The 16,254-nt window shown below is 45.1% G+C and overlaps 1 protein-coding gene across 3 annotated transcripts in view; it reads left to right on the top strand.

Annotated features, from left to right (window-relative positions):
* PHF2 (PHD finger protein 2) overlaps positions 1 to 16,254 on the top strand; it is a 51,939-nt gene that overhangs the window by 24,700 nt on the left and 10,985 nt on the right. For all 3 annotated transcript variants that reach the window (XM_083869724.1, XM_083869722.1, XM_083869723.1), the window contains exons 3-16: positions 2,823 to 2,937; positions 6,034 to 6,194; positions 6,706 to 6,847; positions 9,223 to 9,409; positions 9,955 to 10,117; positions 10,961 to 11,048; positions 11,603 to 11,709; positions 12,015 to 12,106; positions 12,516 to 12,605; positions 13,368 to 13,730; positions 14,507 to 14,626; positions 15,242 to 15,360; positions 15,733 to 15,911; positions 16,104 to 16,177. In XM_083869724.1, the coding sequence (XP_083725850.1) occupies positions 2,823 to 2,937; positions 6,034 to 6,194; positions 6,706 to 6,847; positions 9,223 to 9,409; positions 9,955 to 10,117; positions 10,961 to 11,048; positions 11,603 to 11,709; positions 12,015 to 12,106; positions 12,516 to 12,605; positions 13,368 to 13,730; positions 14,507 to 14,626; positions 15,242 to 15,360; positions 15,733 to 15,911; positions 16,104 to 16,177 (2,000 nt within the window). The remainder of the gene's footprint in view (positions 1 to 2,822; positions 2,938 to 6,033; positions 6,195 to 6,705; positions 6,848 to 9,222; positions 9,410 to 9,954; positions 10,118 to 10,960; positions 11,049 to 11,602; positions 11,710 to 12,014; positions 12,107 to 12,515; positions 12,606 to 13,367; positions 13,731 to 14,506; positions 14,627 to 15,241; positions 15,361 to 15,732; positions 15,912 to 16,103; positions 16,178 to 16,254) is intronic.

Here is a 16,254-nt window from a genome sequence, read left to right as displayed (position 1 = left end):
ATTACCACTGTGGTGAGTGGCTGCTCTCAGAAGATTGCTTCCTGTCACATGGCATTTTAAGCCATTCCTGTTTAATGAAATGTGTAGGGACTTCTCGTTGGGAAAAATCATCCATATTCATCCAACATTTTCTGACATCATTTCAATGAAATGTAAGGGCTTCGTTTGGGCAGGCTTGGCTCATTTTCATAACACAGTCTGAAATGCTGGGTTTGATTGCTGCCTCATTTGGGGCAGTGAAAATCAGGAGCAATCCCTTTGAATCAGTGGAGTTACAGAGCTGCCAGAGAGCCAAAGGCTGTGGCTGGCTTTGAGTCCATACAGCCTTTAGTGCTGATCAGTGGAGAGCCCACAGGGTGCTGCAGGGTATCCCTACCCCAGGGAAGCACCCTGGTCATGGCTGGAACAGGCTGGGCTGTAAATTCCCTTCCACTTCAAATGATCATTTAGGTTGGAAAAGACTCCATGATCACTGAGTCCGACCTGTGACTGATCATCAGCTTGTCCAGACCAGAGCACTGTGTGCCATTCTAGGTGTTCCATGAACACTTCCAGGGATGGGGACTCCACCCCTTCCCTGGGCAGCCCCGGCCCATGCTTGACCAGCCTTTCATTCTTCCTGAGTATTCAAGCTGATGATCCCTTCTACACAAATAGGTTTGAAATAATATACATATATACCTGTCAATTACTCATTTTGAGTTACAGTTTTTTGTTAAAATGTATTCCTTTTTTCCAGTGTTGGACTTCCCAGAGATTAAATTTGGATCAGAAAGATCTGCAGAGAAAGAAATCTGTGATAAATTACCAAGAAGTAGCTTTTCTGGCCAAAGCTGGGATCTGTTGTACATGGGAATGAGCCTTTGGTCCTGACTGTGGTATTCATGGCAAAGATAAAATACAGAAAGCGTGGCTGGAAATGGCCAAGGGTTGAGTGTTTGATGCAGTGTGATGGACTCCAGCTGCTGTCCAGGAGACAGTCCCCTCCTGGGGAATGCTCTGGGGCAAGGGGTGTAGGCTGCCTCTGCAGGAGGGCTGGGTGGGAGAGCTGGGTGGGCAGAGTTCCTGGGAGAGCTGGATGGGGAGATTCAAGGGAAAGGAGGATGGGGAGGGGTGTCTGGGGAGGTTCATAGCAGAGCTGGATGGGAGAGGTGTCTGGGGAGGTTCCTGGCAGACTGGCCGCAGACTGCCACGGTGCAGTGACCCCCCCTGGTGCCGAGGCAAATCTCTCCACGGAAGTTTTGGGAGAGCTGCAGTGGATCTGTCAGTCTAGCACGGATCTGACAGTCCAGCCCTGCTCTGTCCTTTCCCCATGCCCCGTGCTACCTGGAGTGTAATAAAGGAATGTGCTTAGAGGATGAGGTGTTTGATTTTCCTGTGGCCAGTGACACCTCTGTCCCTGGGACTTGCACTGGGAGTGCAGGAGCAATCAGCACACTCGTGGTGTGGAGTCCATGAGCCGAGAGGGGGAGGAGGAAGGTTTGGCATTCAAGGCAGGCTTGTTTCCTTTGTTACCAGGAACATTGAATTAATACACTAAGCCTGAGAGTCATTAAGATAAAGAACTAGCAGCTTTAATGAATATCTCCAGCTAGGCTGGAGCCTGCATGGAACTAATAAACCCAACATGCTTTGTGCAAAACCTGGGCTGGACTGACTGGGAGATGTCTTTCCTTGAGTTATTCCAGAGCTGTGGTCGGGAAAGCAAAACCTGCACTTTTGAGGTCTCATGTGTTGTATCTCTAGCCTCCAGAATCCTTTCTGAATCGAAAAGTGTGTGGATCTGTGTATGTGCAGGGTGGGCAGTGGGTGCCATCCGTGAGGGATCTGCTCCCTTCCCTCGCTGTTTTGAGAAGAGGTCTGGACTTGGCTGAAATACTGAGTTTCATGATGTAAAACGAGAGTGGAGAATGAAAGTATGTGACATATGAAAATCCTATTAACAGAAGCTTTAAATTATGCAAATGTGGGAAAACCCAGTTTCCTATCAAAGTGAGTTTCTCTGGCCACGCTGTGGAAGCTGAAACAGTTGAAGGAGATAGTGCTGACTCAGGGGAAAAGCAGGACCAGTTTTTCTTGCTTTGTGTTATCCAGCTGTCAGAGGCTGGGCAAAAGTACACTGAAACCTGACTGCTCACGTGCTCATTCCTGCTGGCCCTGTGTCCCTGATGGACTGTCCTGAGTGTCCATCCTTCATTGGGAGCACACAAGGGGCCTGCAGGTCTGAGCCATAATAAATTCTCTTCTCTGCCCCTCTGGTAACTAACCCTTTTCTCCTTTTCCCCCTTTCCCCCTTTTCCCCCTTTTCCCCCTTTTCCCCTTTTCTCCCTTTTCCCCCTTTTCCCCCTTTTCCCCCTTTTCCTGTCCATGCTGTGTGCAGGGCACACTAAAATCCCATCAAACTTGTGTCAAATCAGCACTAGTGGCCAGAGCTTTATTCTGAGGTGGTTCCTGACGAATGCACTGCCACAGATCCATCCTGCAGGCTGCCCAAGGGACTTTCTGGCAAGGATGAGGGGCAGTGTGAGAGCCCAGGGTGCCCAAAGCCAGTGTTTGTGTGAGGCTGCAGACACTGCAGCTCAGCAATTACCCAACTGCTGCCCTCTGCTTCCAAATGCTCACTGCTTGCTCTGTAATGGATCTTCAGCTGCACCACAATTGTCTAATGGGGCATTGAGAGCAATATTAAAATCTGCAGGGCAGCGTGGTGGGGTTCCCTCCGCTCTGCTCGTGTGAGAAATTAAATGAAGATTCGCCCTTTCTGCCAATGTCTTAAGAATTATCTTCAACTTCACATGACTGTCCAATTAATTCCATTTCAGTGAAAAAGAAAAGAAATTGGCATAAGCATGACACGGGCCAGACAACTGAGGTGAAGCCTGTCCAGAACGGGAGCCAAGTGTTCATAAAGGAGCTTCGGAGTCGGACATTCCCCAGGTGGGTTTTGGTGTGGGTGGGTGCAGGGCTGGGCTCCTGTGAGGTTGGGAATAGTCTGTGCTGGGAGCATGGCAGAGAGTATTGATGATTAAATCAGTGCTGTGCCATTGCAGATGTCCCAGGTTCTCCCTGTAGGGGCATCCGAGGACGGCAGGGACAAGGAACTCTGCAGACCTGAGATATTCTAGAAACACGGGGTTTTATTACAAGGGTCGTGGGTAAAGAGGGCTTTGCCTTCAGCCACCAGCCTCGGCTGAAGCAAAGCCCCAGAGAGAGAGGGAGAGAGAGAGAAGGTATGAGGTGAGGGAGGTAAAAAAGTTAAGAGGGGTAAGAAGAATACAGGGGTCAGAGCAGTAAGAGTAAGAGAGGTGGAAGAGGTAGAAGAGCAAGAGGTAGAAAAGAGAGGGAGCGGTAAGAGCGAGGGAGGTAGAAGAGGAGCTAAGAGTAAGAGGTAGAAGAGAATGAGCACCTTATTACAATACATTTTATCTCCTTTTGTGTTGAATATTCTAATTTACAGTGACCAACCGGCCCAAGATACAAAACTTACAAACTTTGCATGCAGCCTATGAGAACTGCTATATCACCACATCATGCTATATTCTAAACTCTAAAGACTACCTTTCTTATCTGCTTTTTCCCTGATGCCTTGGCAGGGTGGAGAGGGGCTGCATTCTTGGGTCCTTTGTTTTCTGTCCTTCAACCCATCTCCAGCTCATCCCCGTCTTCCTGCCTGCCATGATCACATCTCAAAGCTGGCCTTCGTTTCTATTTCACTCACAGGTTTTACATCTCCAGTATTTCTTACCAGGCAATCATATCCAGACAAGCCCTTCCTGTCCCATCTCTCTCAACATCTCCCCTTTTCCACCTTTGTGCAGCTGCATTCACATCTCCTCTCAGCTGAGCCCAGTGCCTGTGGATCTCCATGGGTGCTGGGATTTGGGAAGGCAAGGATCATGGAATCATGGAAAGGTTTGGGTGGGAAAGGACCTTACAGCCCACCCAGTGCCACCCCTGCCATGGCAGGGACACCTCCCACTGTCCCAGGCTGCTCCAAGCCCTGTCCAGCCTGGCCTTGGACACTGCCAGGGATCCAGGGGCAGCCACAGCTGCTGTGGGCACCCTGTGCCAGGGCCTGCCCACCCTGCCAGGGAACAATTCCTGCCCAACATCCAATCTAAATCTCTCCTAGTTTTGAACTCTTCTCTCTTGTCCTGTCACTACCTCTGCAGAAACTCACTCTTGCTGCTTTTTGTAGGCCCCCTTTAGGCTCTGAAAGTGGCTCTGAGATCTCGCCAGAGCCTTCTCCTCTCCGGCTGCACCGGGGTGCACTAGGTTTGGACCCTAGAACATCCACTTACATAAGGAACTAACCCACTTATTGCATAGAATTCTCCAGTTCTCCAAATCCTAATGACTTCGTTGAAGTCTCCCTGTCCTGGGCAGAACAATGACTTTCTCAGTGGCTGGGTGACAAAGGCTCTCTCATTGGGTAATGAATGGTGCTAATTGTTAGGTGACATGTCCCACATGTTATTAGGCTGCTCCACAGCCATTTGCCAGAGTGATCATTTTCTTTTGGCTCTTTAATGTAGGCTGTAGCCAAATAAATCCTTAATTATTAATAACTAATTATTTTAGAAGAATCCTTGGAGACTGGCAAAGTAAATGCAGAACTTCTTCCTTTTTGTGGAGAATTTAATTTCACATTTAATTTAAGATACTAGTCTTAGGCTGCTTAAAGAAAAAAACTGAAAATAATTCCGGAAAGTGTTTTGCAGCTTTTACAGAAGTGTTTTGCTGAGCTCAGGATCCAGTATTTTTACTTGCCTGACTATTTCCATTGGGGCCTGTAAGGTTTTTTATCTTTGCTGTTTATCTTTTTTTTTTTTTTTTTTTTTTTTTTTCCAATTTGTAATTTGACAGGTTGCACTGCTCATTTTAAAAAAGATTTATGGCCCAGGCAGCCTGATTTCAGTAACCTCGAGTGGCCTCTGAGACTGCAGTCACACACACAGTATCTCTGAGTCACTCCAGTGTTGTTATAAATAATACAGCCCCCCATTTTTTCTCTTTGTTACTCATTAATGTAAGAAAATCCTGCTGCCAAATGAAATCTCCTGAGCCAGGGGGATCCGTAGCACAAAGAAATGCCTGCAAGATCTGGAGCTCAGACACAAAGTCTTGTGGAGGCATTTTCTCCCCCAAAGCAAAAGAATGGGATGTGCAGATGTGACAGAGCAGGTGCCAGCCCAGGGAAGGTACAGGGGCCTCAGGCCAGGAGCATCACTGGGAGGGAATGACAACCCCAGTGAGGACTTGGGAGGGCCTCAGGTCAAAAGAAAAACACTGAAGAGAGCAAAAGGGACAAAAATAGAATTAATATCATTCTGTTCTAAAATGTTTAAATACCAAAATAGTGCTGAGGTAGCAAGAGTAGCAGTGATAACAATTAAATTGATTATTCCCTCTGAGGGTGGGCAGGCCCTGGCACAGGGTGCCCAGAGAAGCTGTGGCTGCCCCTGGATCCCTGGGAGTGTCCCAAGCCAGGCTGGACCTTGGGGCTTGGAGCAGCCTGGGACAGTGGAATGTCCCTGCCACCTCAAAATCATCTGCAGAATATTTCCTGAGCACATTATTTGACTGCTTTAAAATGATTTGCAAAGCATTTCTAGGGCCGTGTATTTGAGATTGGGTAATGTTTTTAATCTCACCTTCTTTAGAGTGAAACATTTAACATTAATTCCTTTAACATTGATCACTGGTAGCTCAGCTGATCCTATAGCTGAGGAAAATGGTCTTTTACTATCAGCTGGTTTTTTAGGACTTCCCAGTAGTTGGAGCATGAGGCTGGGGAGATTAATGTTGTATTATTTTATTGTGCCCCTTGTGCTTCGCAATAAATGGGGGTTTTGCTCATGTACCTGATTTACCTGTAATTGCTTTTTCCCAGCGTCTTCCTTTCAGCAGTGAAACCAGGACATCCTAAACCCAGCACAGAGCCCCTCACCATGAATCTGTGTCTGCTTCACAAACACAGAACATCCCAAACCGAGCAGAGCCCCTCACCATGAATCTGTGTTTGCTTTGCAGTGCTGAAGACATTGTGGTGAAGGTGCCAGGCAGCCAGCTGACAGCAGAGTATTTGGAGGAGAAGGGCTTTGCTGAGCCCATCCTGGTGCCCAAGAAGGACGGGTTGGGCCTGGCTGTGCCTGCCCCCACCTTCTACGTCAGCGACGTGGAGAACTATGTTGGTGGGTGCTGGCACTGCCCTGCTCGGAATGGAATTATCCTCATCAGGGCCTGGCATTGGCTTCATAGGAATAATTGGTTGTGTGGAAAATTGTACAATGTGTTGTAAAATATTGCCTGTGCCGTGAGCTGTGCTGGTCTCAGTGTTTGTTATGCAGTGGGAGCTTGTAGTTTAGCAATTAAGGCACTCTTGTTTTATGTGGCAGCTTGGCAGTGAGGCTTAGCCAGCCTGCACTGCTCCCCACAGCTCTGCAGCTGTAACAGCCAAAGCACTTTCAGGGAATGGTTTTCCCAGGACATGACTACAAAAGCAGCATTTGATGGGTATTTATGTATATACAGGTCTGTCATGCATGTGTGTCTGTGTGGGTACGTACATAACCAACAGGGAGGTTCCAAGGGCTGAAAATCAGAAGATGGAGATGTTTCTGGGCGGGTAACTCACCCCAAGCACAGAAAAGGGGTGAGGCAGGCTGTCCATCAACCTCTCCTCTCCACTGAATCCATGTGCAGGGCCGGAGCGGAGTGTTGATGTCACTGATGTCACCAAGCAGAAAGACTGCAAGATGAAGCTCAAGGAATTTGTGGATTACTACTACAGCACAAACAGGAAAAGGGTCTTAAATGTCACAAACCTAGAGTTCTCTGACACCAGGTAAGGGTCCAGCCTGCTGCACAGTAATTACCAGAGATTTATTTTGATTTATGCTTTGTATTTAATTTGTTGTTTTGTACATAACATATTTCTATATAATAACATAGGTGTACACTATACTACACTACCCTATGTGTTTATTTTTGAATTATATTAATATTACCTACATAGAATTATATATAAATTGTAATTTTAAATTACTGAATCCCACACTGTGTCTGGGATACCTGGCTGGGTTCAGCCTCTGCCTTCCCCAGTGCTTTTCCTCCTCAGGGAAAGTTGCTTAGCAGCTTCTGGGTGCTCTGATTTTAGGTGTAGGGTAAATGCCTCTGGGTGTCCTTTGAGGAGAATAACTTTGTTATAATCCTGTAATCCTCCAGCATGTGTCCTGGTTCTGGTCTCAGTGTCTTTGCCAGGTGAGCTGTGACCTGTGTGACAGCAGCTCAGGCTCAGGGTGATGCTGCCTTCCCTGGGCGTGGTGGTGCAGGTCAGAGGGAGCAGATGTTGGGATGGAATTCCCCCCGTGAGGGTGGGCAGGCCCTGGCACAGGGTGCCCAGAGCAGCTGTGGCTGCCCCTGGATCCCTGGCAGTGCCCAAGGCCAGGTTGGACACTGGGGCTTGGAGCAGCCTGGGACAGTGGGAGGTGTCCCTGGGCAGGACTGGATGGGAGTGAGATGGTCTCTGAAGTCCCTTCCAGCCCAAACCCCCTGTGATTCCATGATTAGCTGCTGCTGAGACACTGCCTGGTGCTCTCTGTTGCTGTGCTCCATAACTGAGCACTGCTTTTCTCCCAGCAATGGGCAGGGGCATCTCTGAAATCCTGAACACCAAAAGCTGGGCAGGTTATTTCCACAGGCCCTGAATCCTTTGAGGTAGCTGATGCTTCCAGAAGGGAAACACTAGGAAAAGGAAAAGACCCTTTTACAGATGATGATGATGAGTGTCAGCAGAAAAACAGACTTCTTGTTTTGGGGATTCTGCTTCAGCACCAAGGCTGAGAAGAGAAGACTGGTGGCCAAGGAAAAGCTCTTTTTGCCAGGAATTCCCCTGATCTCTGTAGCTGGGGTTTGGTGGCTCTCCCCCATCACTGCTGAGGGCAGCTCTGCTTGCTGCATGTTTGAGACCACCGGGATCTCAGCAGAGATTTTTTCAGCTTTCTGCCATTATCCCCAAATAATGGGATGCGTTTTTTCCTGAAGGACTGCTGGAGCTGTCGTTCATACTCTGCTAATTGAGACATTAATAGCAAATATTTTATTTCTTAGAATAGACAGTGACAGTTTAATTGAATGCACAGCTCCCTCTTCCCTGCCATGGAAATGGAGTTATTGTCATTAGGGCTTGACACTGAGCACAAATGACACGTGAGAGCATTCAATATTGATTTGAAGTGCAGATTCTCTTACTGATGTGGTGGAGTGTCTAGCAGTGAAGCTTCACCTCCTGCAAATTTTGGACTATTTGAATCTGAAATTTAGCACATTCTAGGATGAAACACTTAATATCTGGTTGTCGTTCCACTGCATCGCCTTAGCTATGATTATAGTATATGTTATGTATTTAGCAAAAACATAATACATGAATGATACAAATAAATAGGAACATATATTCAATGTGAATGAAGATAATAATTTGTATAAATTTAGATACATATCCAGTAAGAGTAGGTTCTTAAGGTACATAAATAGATTCATTCATATAAATTATAGAAATATATATCATATACTATAATAAATATTATTAATATCATTGTTATCGTTATTATTTCTATAATATATATTATAGATATATAAATCTTATATTATAATTATATAATATACATCTTATATTTAAGATATATTCACTTTATCAATCCAAAATAGACCTTTTCTTCCTTCTGAGTTTTTAATATAATTTAGTAAATCTAAATAAGATTGCTGATTTTCAGCATCAGATCAAGAGTTATTTGTCCATAAGCATTGATGTTATTGTTATCTGGATTATTAAATTAAGCTTGATTTTTAGGGTTTACCAGGGGATTTTTGTCCAAGTGCACACATCTCACTTTCTGTTCTGGGAAGGTGACAGTGATCACAGCAGTGTTGGTACTTGAGCCTTTGTAGCAGGGGCTGGAAAACTGCAACCAGCAGTTGCTCATAGATGGTATTGCTGAAAGAAGGCAAAGGGTTGTTCTTAAGTCACCACACTTAAAACCCCTTAAATCTCTGTCTGTAAACAGTTTTCCCTAATTTTCTGAATGAGGAGCAGTTCCACTGCCACAGGAGGAGCTGCTCCAGTTTGCCATGCAAGTATTTGTCACAGTCACCTCTTGCTGTACGGGGGTCCCTGTGCTGTGTTCTAAAAGCTGCCTGTGTGTTCTGCACTGTCCCCGTAAGGATGTCCAGCTTTGTGGAGCCTCCTGACATCGTTAAGAAGCTGTCCTGGGTGGAGAATTACTGGCCTGATGATGCTCTGCTGGCAAAACCCAAAGTGACCAAGTACTGCCTGATCTGCGTGAAGGACAGCTACACCGACTTCCACATAGACTCTGGGGGAGCTTCTGCCTGGTACCATGTACTGAAGGTGAGGAGGCCAGGCTTAAGGGGTAGCCAGTGACAAACTCAATTTTATACGAAAAGGCCATCACAGAATTCTCTCCAAAATTCAGCTCTGGGGTTTTTCATCATTGTCCTGTTGTATCTGAGCTTTCGCTGCTCTCAGTGAGTGCACTCCCAGAGGTGCCAGGCTCTCCTGAGTGAGGAAGCACTTGGAGCATGGAAATCCTCTGTGTATTTTCTCTCTATTAGGATTTTAATATTTGTTTAGTGCCTTCTGCACATACATCACCCTGGGCCTTAAAGATACCACATCCTGTTTTTGCATTGTGATGGAGCCTGGCACTGCAAATCTTTTGTACCATCACTCCCACAAATCTGAGCAGATGTGGTCAGCTGTGATTTAATTATTTCAGCTCTTCTGTACAAAGCTGACTAATTGGTTTTATTTAAATACTGCCAAAATACACAATGTTACATGTGTATTTAGATAAATATTTGTGTCTCTGTGTGTGTGCCAGTGCAGTGTGGTTTGATTGGCTGCTCATTGCTAATTTTATATTTCTAATTCAGGGAGAAAAGATCTTTTATCTCATCAAACCAGCCTCTGCAAATATTTCTCTGTATGAACGCTGGCAGTCAGCAGCAAATCACAGCGAGATGTTTTTTGCAGACCAAGTAGATAAATGTTACAAATGCACAGTTAAACAAGGCCAGACCCTCTTCATCCCATCAGGTGAGCAGCTGGGGGAGGAGGGCTTTCCTCATCCTTTGGAGCAGCACATCCAAACTTCCAGAGGGCTGAGATATGACAGCTCTCTCTGACAAAGTATGGAGTCTAATTCTCAGCAGAAGTTTAATTTGATGTGCTTACAAACAAAACGAATCAGAACTTTTACTGCTGGCTATTAATATTTTAGCAGCCTTTTTAAAGTTAAACTAGTAGGGAGAGTGTTCCACTCAAGTTCTCGCTGGGTTGTAGCAACTCATGAGTTCTCTTTCTGTATCCACCTAACAGACAATTTACATTGAATGAATTTGCATTCTGACCATGGCACCCCCAAATCCTTGTCACAGACATTGATCCCCTGTGACACTCAGGAACTACAGGTCCCTGTGTGTGAGTAGATTCTTGCACCAAATGTTTACACACTTGAATTTTACCTTGGGTGTAAGAAGAGGGAAGTAGGTGTTTCTCTCATGACCATCTGTGGAACAGATGGTGGAACAAACACTGAGCAATTTATAGAGAATCAGTAACAAGTAGATTTTTGTATGAAAATCCATGTTCGGAAAACACCTGATTGTGACACTGTGATAAAGCATGTGAGGGGCTGTGGCAGGTCCTTGTGGAGACAAGACAGCAGCTGCCATTGTGTAGCAAAATGGGGACTAGAGCATTTGTGTAGCAAAAGAAGGGACCAGAGGGACTCTGTTCAAATTGTGTGTGGTTCTGGGGCTGGGCTGTGTGGGTACCTGTGGAGCAGGATGCTCAAAGAAGTGTAGACATCATTTGGGATAGAAGTCTGTGCTGATGACCTTGGAGTTCTTGTCTTGAGGACTCTTCTCTCTCTTTTAGGTTGGATTTATGCAACTCTAACACCAGTAGACTGCCTGGCCTTTGCAGGACATTTTCTACACAGTCTAAGCGTGGAAATGCAGATGAGGTAATCTATCTTTAGATTTTAAAGTTCTGTAGAGGCTCATTTTGTAAGGAATCAGTAATAATGGATCACTGTCCAGTAATGCTGGCACAGCCCTTGGGCAGTTCTGGCTGGTGCACCCACCCTTGTCCCCTCTGACCCTGTGCCTTCGTGCTGAGTTACCCTGAGCTGTCCTTACACCTGTTGGTCGTGCAGGGGAGGCTGCCTGAGCTACCTGGATTGTTGTGGCCCCATCCTGAAGGCAGAACTGGAGATTTACCCTGGCACCTGGCACTCACTGCTGGATCAGTGCCCACCTGCTCAGCTGGGCTCTGTGCCCAGTGTAAGACAGTGCAAGCAGCTCTTTACTGATTCTGGGCAAACAATGCAATAAAACCATCACACATCTGTATCTCAGGATTTTACCAGTGCTGTCATGGTTTGCTTTTGGCCTGAGGCCAGCCTATGTGGCAGCAGGACAGAGAGGGGACCTACTGCAGAGTGACCCTGGCACCTGTGTGACACACTGGTGTGACACACTCGTGCCGTGCTCAGGTTGCTGTGGCTTTGCCTTGCAGGGCATATGAAGTAGAAAGGAGATTGAAAATCGTCAGCCTGACCCAGTTCCCCAACTTTGAAACGGCGTGTTGGTACATGGGGAAGCATCTGCTAGAGAAATTCAAAGGTAAATCTGCATTTCCCTGCCTGCCCTGGTGGCTCAGCTTTGGGGGCTGAGGACAGTGACCCTGAATTTCGGCAGCCACGGCTCACAGGACCATGGGCTGGGAAGGCTCAGCTGGGTTTGAGACACAGTAAAAACACTAAAAGCGCTGCTTATTACCATCAGGTTGTAGCAGGGATTCATTTGTGGGGACTAGCTCTCAAAGAGTTGCCTTCAGCTTTCCCAGTTACAATTTTCAAATCAAATGCTTTCTGTAAACAGCTGTAGCTGTCAGTGGTTGAATGACATTGGGTTTTTTCTTTGCTTAGGTTTGCATAAAGCTGGACAACAACCTCCTGCTCATCTCCTTCAAGGAGCAAAGATTCTCAATGGTGCTTTCAGGTCGTGGACTAAAAAACAGGTAGGAGAAGCAGCCTGGATTAATACTATGTGTTTGGCAGTTGCTGGAGCAGAGAGGAAATTCTGGAACAAATAACATCTCCATTGCAAAACATCCAATTCTAAGATGCCAGAGAGAAAGAATTGAGAGTACTGGGGATGAGAAAAGTGATGTTGCAGTTGTGAAAATTAAATATCTGAAAAAAGATGATTGACTTTGTTATTCTCTCAGGACAACTTGTTACAATAACATCCAGAACAGGGAATTTTCTTTTCTTATTTGAATGTCTAATACAGTCAAGATTGATTTAATACATAGGAAAAAATATAGATAAGTCACTTCAAGGGGATTATTATTATTATTATTATTATTATTATTATTACTGAAGAAAACATGCACAGAAACAGCAATTGGCTTTGTTGTGTTTTAGGCTTTAGCAGAGCATGAAGATGAACTACCAGAAAACTTCAAACCAGCACAACTTATCAAGGACCTTGCCAAAGAAATAAGATTAAGTGAGGTTTGTGCTGTTTTTATAATATTTACTGTAGTGGGGGTCCAGGCTATAAAATGCTTGCAGGTGTCACCCATAGAGTGTGGTGCCACATCCTGCTGGGTGGAGACGTGTGACAGCCAAAGGTGACCACAGCTGGCTCAGCTCCTGCAGAAGGACATTATGCTACACCCTGTTCTTACCACATCCAGACACCCCAGAACTGAAACCTATCTTCTTCTTCGATCCTCCTTGATGTTGTATTTAAGTTTTCTGATTGTCAGAACGGCAAGTTAAGCAGAAAATAATTTATTTTTAATTAGTCAGTGTTAATTTTAATTGGGCAGCTATTTTACTGCTAATTTTTCCTGAGGGCATGAAATGTGATTCTGCTATATTTATCACATCAGAATTAAATGGGAAGGGTTTTTGCTGGAGCCGATCAGCATTTTAAGCAGAAGGTTGTTCATTTTATCCATCCTGTGTGGACAGACCATGTAACAGTTTTATAGGGTGGTACAGCCCAGTGGTGGTTCCATTCCCTAAAGCCTCTGGGGTTCCTGCAGCTTGGGGAACGTGGGAGTGGGAGCCAGGGTGGGGATTGGTGAGCAGAGCATCACTGCTGGGGCTTTGGTGGGCTCTTCAATCCTGGGTCACACCGACCTGTACTGCAGGTCCCCCTCCATCATGCCCAAGGGTGTCTCTGGGGTTTGTTTCCCCATCTAAGGGGTGAATGTCACGTAGGGGACAGGTGTGTCTGAACCCGCTGTGCTCTGTGCCGCTCCCCAGAACGCCTCAAAAGCCAGCAAAGCCGACACGAGTGCCAACCCCCCGGCCGAGGAGCTGTGTCCTGGGGACAAGGAGGAGCCTCCGTCGCCCGTCCAGGTCTCCTCTCCGCCCCCTCCTGTAGAAAAGATCCCGAAAAAAAAGACTCCCAAAACTGTGAAAACCCCCAAACAACTCAAGCCATCTAAACCCCCGAAGCCTCCCAAGCCCCCCAAACCTCCCAAAACCCCAAAAGTGAAGGGAGAAGGCAAAAAGAAAGGGAAGAAGGCAAAGGAGAGCCCACCACCAGCCATCCCCAACCTGGACCTGCTGGAGGCACACACCAAGGAGGCTCTGACCAAGATCGAGACGCCAAAGAAGGGGAAGGTGGGTCCTGTTCTAACCTCTCCCTCTCCTCCCACCCTCACAGGGGATAAAATCACTCCCTAGGTCTCCTGCAAAAGGTAATATGTGCAGCCCATTGGGAAACCATGGCCCTGCAGAGGCAAGGGGAGGTTTGTAACTGCTGGCTCATTGCCCTTCTCCTGTCCAGCTGCCGGGTCTGGTTTGGCTGTTTGTTGGTTATTCAGTGATGTGGAGCCTCCCAGAAACCAAAAAGGTGTTGATGATGACAGAACTTGTTTCTGAAGTATCTCATTTGCTCGAGGTGTTACTCTAGAATGAGGGACTGAGAACAGAACAGTAGTTTCCTTCCACTTTTCCCCACGCAGGACAAGTTTCTTTTTGACGTCCTTTAATTCTGATGCCCTTTAATTCAGCATGAATTTTGCTACAGATTTTGGTGGGGGCCAAGCTTCATCAAGGCACTGGCAGAGGAGTGGTTGTACACTGTTTGTGAAGAAATATCCATAAATCTTTTCCTAAAATGTTTCTGAAGTTCTAACAGTCTGTGTGCAGTTTGTGAAACCTGTCAGGGGGTGACAGACAGAGAGAGGAGAGTGTTGGGGGGTCAAGGAGAAGTGCAACTGCTGTTCCACACACTCTGAAGGAGCAACATTTGATTAAACTTTGGTTTGGGGTTCAAAAAGAATAAATGGGAATTTTCAAAAACATATCATGTTATTTCCCAGATAAAGCCTGTGTTTCTGGCATGCCAACATTCCACCCTCATTCGGAGGACTTGTTCCTGTCTTTTTTCCCAGGCTGCAAAGAATGTTTTAAGTGTTCCCAACAAGGAATCTGCGAGCAAGCAGAATGAGGTGGAGAAATTTGAAGTTCGAGAGCAAAATAAAAGCAAAACAGAAGCCAAGTGGAAATACAAGGTAGGGTCTCCTGTTAAATTCTGCCACATGGTGATAAATCAAGGGCAGGGAATGGTTTGTGGCTCTGCCTCAGTGGAGAGAACAAGGCAACAACTTTCAGTTCCCAAAGAAAAGCAAATTAAGCAGGAAATAATCAATTAATCCCTGATAAAGGAAGAGGGGGTGGATGGATTTTTCAAAAGCATGTGCTGAGTTGTCCATTTATCTGTAGAGACACCAGACTGTTAACAGTGAGATGGTTCAGTGAGTGCTGATCCTTTTGTGACCCTTGCTCTGACACAGTCCTACTAGTTTAAGTCTGAAATCAATAAGTAATGAGAAATCAATAACTAACTAATAGCTAATAATCAATAACTAATTCTAATGGCATAAAATTAGAGCTAATGAAATCTGAATTATGGCCTATGAATTAAAAGCTTGCCTTTCTTGAGGGGTAATGCAGGGTGAGTGCAATTCACTCATAGAATAGAACATTTTGTCTGCAAGGAAAATTCAATAGGGATTTTAATAAGGGAAAATTTAACAGACTTAGATTCTGAGGGTACCTATGAAGCTGAAACATAAATGGCTCATTTAACTGATATATTTATTTTGTTTTGGCCTTTTGCCTTTCAGAACAGTAAACCTGATTCACTTCTAAAAATGGAAGAGGAACACAAATCAGAAAAGACGCCTTTATCAGGAAATAAAGACAACAAATTCACCTTCTCTTTCTCTAATAAGAAGTTGCTTGGGTAAGTAAAAATACAACAACACACATCAATCAAAGAAGGAAATTGAAAGGTCACTATTTATATTTATATTTACATTTATTATTTATATTTATTATTTATATTTATTATTTATAATTTTTATCCAATATTATGAAAATCTGCCTTTCTGGGCAATGTAGAAAATACCCAATCATTAAAACTTCTTCTAGTGCTCTAGTCAGAGTCCTATTTTGAGACATAAATGTGTTTGTGAAATTATTCTAGTTGCTTTGGCACCCCTGAAAGAATTCAATTTGACTGAGATTTCTGCATAGAGATATTCACTGTCTGTCGAGTCACAAGCTGTTTCCTACTCAGAGTGTTGTTACTGATTTGTAAATTATTTTTTTTCAGTTCAAAGGGAGTCAAAACTCATATGAATACCAGCGTGTTTGGGTCACTGCAGAATTTTAAAGAGGACAAAGCCAAACCTGTACGGGATGAATATGAATATGTGTCCGATGATGGTGAACTGAAAATTGATGAGTTTCCAATCAGAAGAAAGAAAAACACTGCAAAAAGAGAACTGCCCTGTAAGGATATTTCCTGTTTGCCTTTATCTGCTCAACAAAGTCTTAGGTGATGATTGTCCAAAACAGTCAATAGAATCTTTATGTGATTTATAACAAAGAAAGCCATGTCTTACCTGTCAGACATGAGTGGAATAGGAGGGCTGGTTTTGAAGGGAAAAAAACCTGAGTTTTTGTTTCTTTTTCTTTATTCAGTTTTGTCAGATAAAAAGGAATCCCTGCAGCACACCCCTGTTAAGAAGCCGAAGGTGGAGTCGGTGCCATACAAGGTATGGGGTTACTGCACCTTCCCCAGGAGGCACTCCTACAACATGAGGCTCTTTAAGGTCCTGCCCAGCCCAAACCA

This window comes from Zosterops lateralis (genome assembly GCF_965231275.1).
Source record: "Zosterops lateralis genome assembly, chromosome: 11".
NCBI lineage: Eukaryota > Metazoa > Chordata > Aves > Passeriformes > Zosteropidae > Zosterops > Zosterops lateralis.
Note: the sequence above shows the minus strand (reverse complement) of the source record. Positions and strands in the feature narration are given on the sequence as shown.